At 36.3% G+C, this 9,785-nt stretch overlaps 1 protein-coding gene across 8 annotated transcripts in view; it reads left to right on the forward strand.

Annotated features, from left to right (window-relative positions):
• Window positions 1–8,827, forward strand: part of rbm27 (RNA binding motif protein 27) — a 30,891-nt gene extending 22,064 nt beyond the window's left edge. For 6 of the 8 annotated variants that reach the window (XM_079846992.1, XM_079846993.1, XM_079846994.1 and 3 more), the window contains 5 exons: window positions 239–343; window positions 5,938–6,135; window positions 6,237–6,320; window positions 6,434–6,574; window positions 6,726–8,827. In XM_079846992.1, the coding sequence (XP_079703118.1) occupies window positions 239–343; window positions 5,938–6,135; window positions 6,237–6,320; window positions 6,434–6,574; window positions 6,726–6,815 (618 nt within the window). In that variant the 3' untranslated portion in view covers window positions 6,816–8,827. The remainder of the gene's footprint in view (window positions 1–238; window positions 344–5,937; window positions 6,136–6,236; window positions 6,321–6,433; window positions 6,575–6,725) is intronic. The other 2 variants (XM_079846995.1, XM_079846997.1) reach the window with 1 other exon arrangement.
• Window positions 8,828–9,785: the final 958 nt, after the last annotated feature.

Here is a 9,785-nt window from a genome sequence, read left to right on the forward strand (position 1 = left end):
TACTGGGCCACTGTCTAAATATAAACACTTATTATAGGTGTACCGTAGTGATTCAGGATAAGACAAAAAACTGTTTGGAAAATGGATTCATCATGTACTCGCTTATTATTATTATATAATTTTTTAACAAAAAATGTACAGACTGCGCTTTAAAATTTAGAACCTAAATGTACATTGCCAATTTTGTTTTAAAAGATGTTTCTAAACTTAAGTATGACTGTCTTTTTTTCGTCTCTAGGCACAGAAAGAGTTGCTTGACGCGGAGTTGGACTTCCATAAGAAGTTGACGTCAGGAGAAGACACAACAGACCTGAAGAGGAGGTTGGGTCAGTTGCAGGTGGAGGTAAGCGTTAAGTTGCTCTTTAATTTTTATTTTACAAAAAATATTAGATGTATGCAGTAATCCCGAATCTAATGTGAATCATGATTGACAGGTATTTGAACTACATTTTTAAAACATCAAAACACATTACAGGAAATAATGGAAATGAGGTGATAATGAAAATATACAAAAATATAGAATAAAATATAATTGTGCATTTAAATGAATTTATTCTTTTGAATTTAGAGTTAATATTATTATACAGGGTTCGTACGTTTTGAAAAAACCTGGAAAAGTTATGAAATTTGAAAAATGCAAATTCCAGGCCTGGAAAGGTTTTGGAAAAATAAAAAGACCCAGAAAGTTTTGGAAAAGTCATGGATTTTTTTTTTTTTTTAACACAGCATAATATGTGATTAATACAAAAACTGTTTAATAAAAAAAATATTTCGCGTTGTCTTAACGTCCTTATTTCGGGCGGCATAACGTTCAGTTCACTTCCGATTCACTTGTTGCGATGTTGCTGAGGCGAAGTCGGTGCTGACAGAAATTTAATTGAAATGGCAGGAAAGTGGCACGAGCATGCTAAAGTTTTGCAAGCACCGGTGGGTCGAGAATGTAGCGGAAAGAGCATTGCTGCTCTGGCCGCATGTGAAACGATACGCAGAATATTAGCCTACGTCTGTCTCCTGCACGCGAGAGGAGAGAAGAAAACGAGTAAATGTCAGTTCAATTGTGAGTTCATTCTATATTAGGAGTGTGTGCGATATTGTCTATGAACTATGATGATATTGTAATCATTGTTTTAACTATGTACGAGGCACTGCGAGTGCGAGCTGACATCGCGTTTGTCTCTCATGCTTGCTTTCACTGCGTGATGTGTCAGTGCAGTTATAGATGCCCCCAAATGAGTTTTTGTCTTATATTTATATCATATTATGTTGTTATATTAGAATATCACATGAGCAAGAGTGCCGTTTTCCTTTGCACAATTGCAAATGTGCTATTTATTTTATACAACAGTTAAATTAACAATAAAGTTAACATTGCGAGTTACTTTTTGGACACAATATTGTCAATTTTCACTTTATATCGCCGACGAGAATTTCATAAGTCGTAGTCCAACAGACATCGATTATTTATTTATTTATTTAATGAAATCCGCGTTTTGAACGAATCATTTTAACGATTCAATGAACAATCACTTGTTTTTCTGAATGAATCAGCCGTTTGAACGAATCGGTTGAATAAATGACTCCAATAACTCGCTTATTAAGACTTGCCGCCACCTACTGGTGGTTTTAGTTTCATGTTTAAAGTATCCTTTAATTAAAAAGTTAAAATTATAAATCATTTAAATATTGAATAGCTTTATTTATGCAATTGTAAATGAAGTATAAATATAGTAGGCTAATGCCAGTTTTGATGCCGCTTCTGTCTCACCTCTGCACTGCAAGGATGGATTTTAATTTAATGATTTAATTTGACATTAGTACTGTGTTATTCTAATATAATTTAATTTGAATGTTAGAATTTGACATAAAAGGTGATGCATACCTCTAAATACGTTTAGAAAAAATGTCCATATATAGGTGAAAATACCCCTGGAAATCAGTTTTCGGTGGCAAATTTTGCCCCTTAATAAAAATGTTAATTTCGGTCACTGCTGTGAACTGATCACTGCATAGAATATAAAAAATATGAATATCTTCGTGAGTCTGCTGTCAACAACAGGCCTAAACCGGCCAGGATACCAGTACAAAAACACAATCAGTAAAATATCATCTAATTATTATCAACAAAATTTTGAAAATATCGAGACATATTTTTGTCAATATTGCGCACCCCTAATGTACGGTATTAATTTTGAGGGTAAATTTTAACACAAATTTTTATTCTTATAATGTCGACTGACATTTTCAGGAATACATAGTCATGGAAATGTGCCGAAAAGTCATGGAAAAGTCATGGAAAAGTATTGGTTAAAATGTGTATGAACCCTGATTATAGTTGTTTTGTTTATTTACTTTGTAGTACCAAAAATGTCCCTATGACCTGACAGGTATCTCTAAAGTAGCAATAGATGTGTGGCACACGTGTTAGCCAACCTGAAAAAGAGACCCATTTTAAACCCGTTTTTACTAAATTCAATATCTTTCTGCATAAAACGCCATATACATTAGTTGCTAAGACCCCATGCTTAATTTCAGGGGTTTTTTTTTACCGAAGCAAAAGACACTGATGTACCCAACCAGAACCAGCATAATCCATTTCATGCAAACACAATGTCACACTCAGCCCTAACATTTGCGTTCCTAAAACGAGAGACAACCGAAACATCACGGCTGGCATTGGGCTTATCTTAGCTGGTGTGAAATATGCATGTCATTACACTTCATCTCCTGCACATTTAACTCTGAGCACTTCCCAAACCCCAAGGACCAGTCCCAAAACAACACACATCCCTCTCCTCACGCTGGTGCTTTTCATCCCATTAAAGTTTGAACAGCTCCCACGTAAGAAATGAGAGAAAGATCGAGGGAAGACAATTAAAGGAAGAGCGCGAAAGTAAGAAACTACACAAGCTGAAAGAGTGTTCAGGGCATGAAAGAGAAATGATCAGCATTTGGTGTGGCTTTAGTTTTTCAATCTGCAGTCAGGGTAAAGGTTAGGCACGTTACAAAGTCTAGTACTTTTTGGAAGTTTAGAGGAGCTCACTATTCCCATACATCCATATATATCCCATTTCATTATATTTGTATCAATTTTAGTGCTTGGCAACGATTAATCTTGATTAATCGCATCCAAAATAAAAGTTAATATGTGTGTGTACTGTGTATAATTTTGTGTGTATATATATATATATATATATATATACACACTCACCTAAAGGATTATTAGGAACACCATACTAATACTGTGTTTGACCCCCTTTCGCCTTCAGAACTGCCTTAATTCTACGTGGCATTGATTCAACAAGGTGCTGAAAGCATTCTTTAGAAATGTTGGCCCATATTGATAGGATAGCATCTTGCAGTTGATGGAGATTTGTGGGATGCACATCCAGGGCACGAAGCTCCCGTTCCACCACATCCCAAAGATGCTCTATTGGGTTGTGATCTGGTGACTGTGGGGTCATTTTAGTACAGTGAACTCATTGTCATGTTCAAGAAACCAATTTGAAATGATTCGAGCTTTGTGACATGGTGCATTATCCTGCTGGAAGTAGCCATCAGAGGATGGGTACATGGTGGTCATAAAGGGATGGACATGGTCAGAAACAATGCTCAGGTAGGCCATGGCATTTAAACGATGCCCAATTGGCACTAAGGGGCCTAAAGTGTGCCAAGAAAACATCCCCCACACCATTACACCACCACCACCAGCCTGCACAGTGGTAACAAGGCATGATGGGTTCATGTTCTCATTCTGTTTACGCCAAATTCTGACTCTACCATCTGAATGTCTCAACAGAAATCGAGACTCATCAGACCAGGCAACATTTTTCCAGTCTTCAACTGTCCAATTTTGGTGAGCTCGTGCAAATTGTAGCCTCTTTTTCCTATTTGTAGTGGAGATGAGTGGTACCCGGTGGGGTCTTCTGCTGTTGTAGCCCATCCGCCTCAAGGTTGTGCGTGTTGTGGCTTCACAAATGCTTTGCTGCATACCTCGGTTGTAACGAGTGGTTATTTCAGTCAAAGTTGCTCTTCTATCAGCTTGAATCAGTCGGCCCATTCTTCTCTGACCTCTAGCATCAACAAGGCATTTTCGCCCACAGGACTGCCGCATACTGGATGTTTTTCCCTTTTCACACCATTCTTTGTAAACCCTAGAAATGGTTGTGCGTGAAAATCCCAGTAACTGAGCAGATTGTGAAATACTCAGACCGGCCCGTCTGGCACCAACAACCATGCCACGCTCAAAATTGCTTAAATCACCTTTCTTTCCCATTCTGACATTCAGTTTGGAGTTCAGGAGATTGTCTTGACCAGGACCACACCCCTAAATGCATTGAAGCAACTGCCATGTGATTGGTTGATTAGATAATTGCATTAATGATAAATTGAACAGGTGTTCCTAATAATCCTTTAGGTGAGTGTGTGAGAGTGTGTGTGTGTGTGTATATATATATATATATATATATATATATATATATATATATATATATATATATATATATATATATATATATATATATATATATATATATATTAGGGGTGTAACGGTACACAAAAATCACGGTTCGGTACGTACCTCGGTTTTAAAGTCACGGTTCGGTTTATTTTCGGTACAGTAAGGGAAAGAAATGCAAACATTAAACTGCAGGTTGTTTATTACTATAAACTTTTTTTAACAAGTTGTTTACACTTTTTTAAACACTTTTTAATAAAATATAATAAAATAGATATAAAATAAAAAAAGAATAAGAAATAAAATACTGCTGCAAAGTTCTCCACTAAATAAAATACTCTCAGTCTCAAACCAATATCACATAATAAAATATAATGAAAAATATAAATAAATAACTATGATTACAGTGCAGGAACAGAAAATAGCCCTATAAATAATATTAAACAAATATATTAATGTATTATTATTTTTCAATAATCAATCAACAATCAATTTACTATTTTTTTTCCACTTTTTTAATAATTATCAAAATAAAATATAGTCCAAAGCTATAGTACAAAGCTATTATTACCAGAGCATGTGATCAGAGCAGGTCATTTTACCATTGTTGCCAGCATAACTATACCAGCTCAGCAAACAGAAATCTAAGTTACTACTGAGAAATTTCACCTTATTTGAGCGGACTTTGCTTTTCCAGTGCGTGATCGGTACATGATTGGAGTGTTTGGGCCGTTAACGACAGAGCAGAACGCGCAGCGCAAACACGGACTCGAACATTGAGCAGAGAGCGCAGCGGGCCGACACACACACACACACACGCGCGCGCGCGCGCGCGCCACGGAACGGAGAGTGCGGCGGCGCACACGAAGCGGAAAAGCTTTTTTTCGCCCTGCAGTCTATTTCATTGTTACAGTGACGACGGGTAAAACACGGGTAAAACCAGAGAATGTCTAATAGGAAAAAACATTAGAATCAGCTGCAGGGCGGGATTTGCGCTGAACGCGGAGACTTCCGCCACTTAATATGTTCGTGTGGAAACACGAAAATGTACCTATGTTCCGCACACAAAATATTGCATTCAGTCATTCGGTACACACGTGCACCGAACCGAAAGCCCTGTACCGAAACGGTTCGGTACGAATACACGTACCGTTACACCCCTAATATATATATATATATATATATATATATATATATATATATATATATATATATATATATATATATATATATATATATATATATATATATATATATATATATATCACAAAAATGATTCATATTCATCAAAAAATTCATATTTAAATTTACTAAATAATTATACACAGTACTCACACACTATGTAAACACAAACTTTTATTTTGGATGCGATTAATCGTTGCTCAGCACTAAATACATAAAAATATATATTTATTATTTGATGATACTTTATATTGTAAGTTGCTGTTGTTCACGCATCCCCCCTCTGACTTTGAATCGCGTAGGCCACCCGGCTGGGCCTGATACCGGCGGGACGGGGCAAACCCCCAGCGGCACCGGCCCGGGGCAGAGGGAGGGGCAGGGGGCGGAGCCTCAGGGGGCGTGGCGGAGGCAATCACATGGTGGTGGACCACCGGCCTCGAGCCATCTCTATTATCGGCTTCACACAGGAAGAGAAGGAGGAGCTCATGCCGCACTTCGTGGTAAGATTTGAGTTTAAATAGTGCACGATTAGTCTGTCTGTCTGTTTATTTCTGTCTGTACATACCTAATTTATGCTCAATCCATATGACCTCTTGTGTAGAAATTTGGCGAGATCGAGGAGCTTCGTGACCATGATGCTACCAGTGTCGTAATGACCTTCAAAACCCGCAGTGAAGCAGAAAATGTACTGTGGCTTTTTAGTTCTTACGTTTTTTGTTTTAAATGTGACATTTATTTTAAGAGGTTAGTAGACTTTAAGCACACTAAAAAAAAAGTTTTTTTTTGTTTTTTTGTCAGGCTGCAAACCAAGGAGCAAAGTTCAAAGGTCGAATTCTACAGATCTCATGGTACAAACCTAAAACTCCATCTGTGTCCACCGAACCAGAAGAGGAAGAGTCAAAGGAAGAGGTCAACGCTGCAGGAATCCATGTAATGACGGTAACTGCATGTTCAACTACTTTTCACTTCACATGACTTTTCCCCCCTTAAACTGTATATGAACCCGTATGAATATTACATCTCTAAAAACACTGGCAGGTTTTTTTTTGTTTGTTTTGTTAAATTGTTGATCTTTTCTCACACTCTCTAGGATCCAGTCAGCCCCTTTCTGCTTCCAGAGGAAGAGGAAGAAGATGATGACGAAGAAGACGAAGACGAGAGCCGCTCATGGAGGCGATGAGGAAGGGGAAACGGCACCACTTTTTGTTCAAGGACTCTCATTTTTAGTTTTTCTTTGTGAAAGTTAATTTAAGTATATTTGATTGAATAAGACAAAGTGTCTTTCTTTTTCTTTTTTTAAAGACGGTTTTCAGTATTTTGAGACCTGGAGAAATGAAAAGGCAAAGCAGTGCGTTCTCCGTACAGGAGAATATATGAGAATGTGAGACGTCTGTGGAGACTTGCAGTGTTTCTGTCACTCTGAAATTTCTGCTTTATGTATCAAACTCTCACTTTTGCTGAGATTGAGTGCAAAATGTTTCAGCTGGGAAACATTTTGTTTCACTGTGCATGAGCAGATGTCAGTAACTCACAACATTTGTGACTACTGTGAATTTTCTTTTTTTAAAATGTCTAAATTGTTTCACCCATTTTTTTTTTTTTTTCTCCCAGTTTAATATGATTTAACATGAAACTTCATCTGCACTTTGTGCCACTTTGGTAGTATGGATGCACTCTTTTGGCATCTCTTTCCTTTGTGAAGAAACGAAATGCCCTCATGATGTCAAATGTTTTCAAAAACAAACAAACAACAAAACGCTTTTGTATCTGCTCTCTAACGTTTAGGCAATATATATATATATCACCAGGTGGATTTTTCTTTCTTAATATTAATATGCCACTTCCTGTAAATATGGACTCTGGAAGATATATGTGGCACACTTGATTTTGGTCAGTGTGTCAGAGTGTTCATATTTATTTCCAAAACCAAAAAGAGCTTTGGATGAGGGTCCGAGAATATGATTCTTGTTAACTGAGGTAAAATATGAACAGTGGTGTTGTGAATGTATTCAAAATTGATTTACACTTCATTTACGCCTTAAATTTTATGATATAGTTTTATGAGATATGTGACTTTATTTCCCCTTTTTTGTGTATATTTTGTAAATGGTTTCAGTAATAATGACTGCTCACTTCATTATTTTAGCCGGTCGAATGAATGAATCGCTAAACGGATCGCATTCGAAACTCTTAGAGGCTTATTTAAGTGAGTGTATGACTAAAAACCACACTCTTATAAGATTACACCATGCTTTAAAGAAGATTCTGTTGTATAGGTTTTCGTTTTTTCTGTTTCACATTTTTGACACTCCACTCATTTCAAAAGCCTGGTCCTGCAGAAATGGGTCAAAAACACACCTGTTTCTGTAACCTTAAATATTACCCAATAGCATGCTGGCGTATGTATGCGTGTGTTCATTTGAAAAAAGAAAAGAAAATATGTGTATGTATGCATATATATTTTTTTAATATTCATATTTACATACTTTGCTAAAATGAAATCTAAGTTTATAGTTCCTTTTACTGAAGGACCAGTGTAAAACGTATGTATGCTGTTGATGTGACAGTAATAGCACGTTTCTTTGCCATTCGAATTTAGTGATGCACCTGTTTGCCCCGCTCTTCCCAATCGATGGTACATATTGTTTTATAATCTCTACAATGATTTCTCAATAACTCCGTTGTTCATTTAAGGTCTGGCAGGTCTTAATATTGGTTTTGTACACGAGTCTAGTAGAAGGACTCGGGACTGTGTGTGAATTTAAAGAATGGATTTTGCTCATTTGTATAACCGTTTTACTACACCACATTAGTACAAAGTCATACATTTAGCGTAAATAGATTTTGACTTTATTACTGTTTATAAATTTAAATATCTATGGATGTATTTTTCAGTTTTTTGTTTGTAAAATGGATTTCTAACAGTTGCATGTTTGCTAATCAATAAAGAGAATGGAATGGGGGTGAGCAAGAAGAATAACAAAACAAAAAAAAACATTTTCAATTGGCTAAATGTAAAATGATTTACAACAAACAAAAAAGGAAAAAGATGTCTCAGCAAAAAAGAGAGAGAGAGAGTGAGAGAGAGAGAGAAAAAAAAGGAAGAAAAAAAAATCATGATCCATTCCAAGAATTATTCCCCTCTGAAACCGTTGTTGTGTGTTTTATTTTCTTTGTGAATGACTGTGCTGCATAATCAAAAAAAAAAGAAAAACGCATATTATATTATATTTAGTGTTTCTATGAAACGGTAAGATGTTAAGGTTGGACCTGTAATAAAAAAAAAAAAATGTTTGTAAGTAATTGTTAATCATGTGACAATTGAGATATAGGAAGGCAGCTTTAGAAGAGTGTAAGAGATGTGTTATTTTGCTTCTACATTCATTGTTTGCATGTAGACACTGAGGCTGGTTGTCATGTTCCTAGTGAGGTTTTGAAAGTCAATTTCTGTATATATATAATAATTTAAAGTCTTCAATAGATAGGACATTAAATATACAGTAGTCAACATTTGAAGTGGATCAAAAAAGTTAATCAAAGTTGTCCTAAGACAAGAACGGGTATTGTTCAAAATTCATGTATAACTTTGATGAAAGGTTTTGATCCACTTCAAATGTTGACTTCTGTCTATATATATATATATATATATATATATACAGTGAGGAAAATAAGTATTTGAACACCCTGCTATTTTACAAGTTCTCCCACTTAGAAATCATGGAGGGGTCTGAAATTGTCATCGTAGGTGCATGTCCACTGTGAGAGACATAATCTAAAAAGAAAAAATCCAGAAATCACAATGTATGATTTTTTAACTATTAATTTGTATGATACAGCTGCAAATAAGTATTTGAACACCTGAGAAAATCAATGTTCATATTTGGTACAGTAGCCTTTGTTTGCAATTACAGAGGTCAAACGTTTCCTGTAGTTTTTCACCAGGTTTGCACACACTGCAGGAGGGATTTTGGCCCACTCCTCCACACAGATCTTCTCTAGATCAGTCAGGTTTCTGGGCTGTCGCTGAGAAACACGGAGTTTGAGCTCCCTCCAAAGATTCTCTATTGGGTTTAGGTCTGGAGACTGGCTAGGCCACGCCAGAACCTTGATATGCTTCTTACAGAGCCACTCCTTGGTTATCCTGGCTGTG

The sequence above is a fragment of the Squalius cephalus genome, assembly GCF_949319135.1.
Source record: "Squalius cephalus genome assembly, chromosome: 17".
Lineage (NCBI taxonomy): Eukaryota > Metazoa > Chordata > Actinopteri > Cypriniformes > Leuciscidae > Squalius > Squalius cephalus.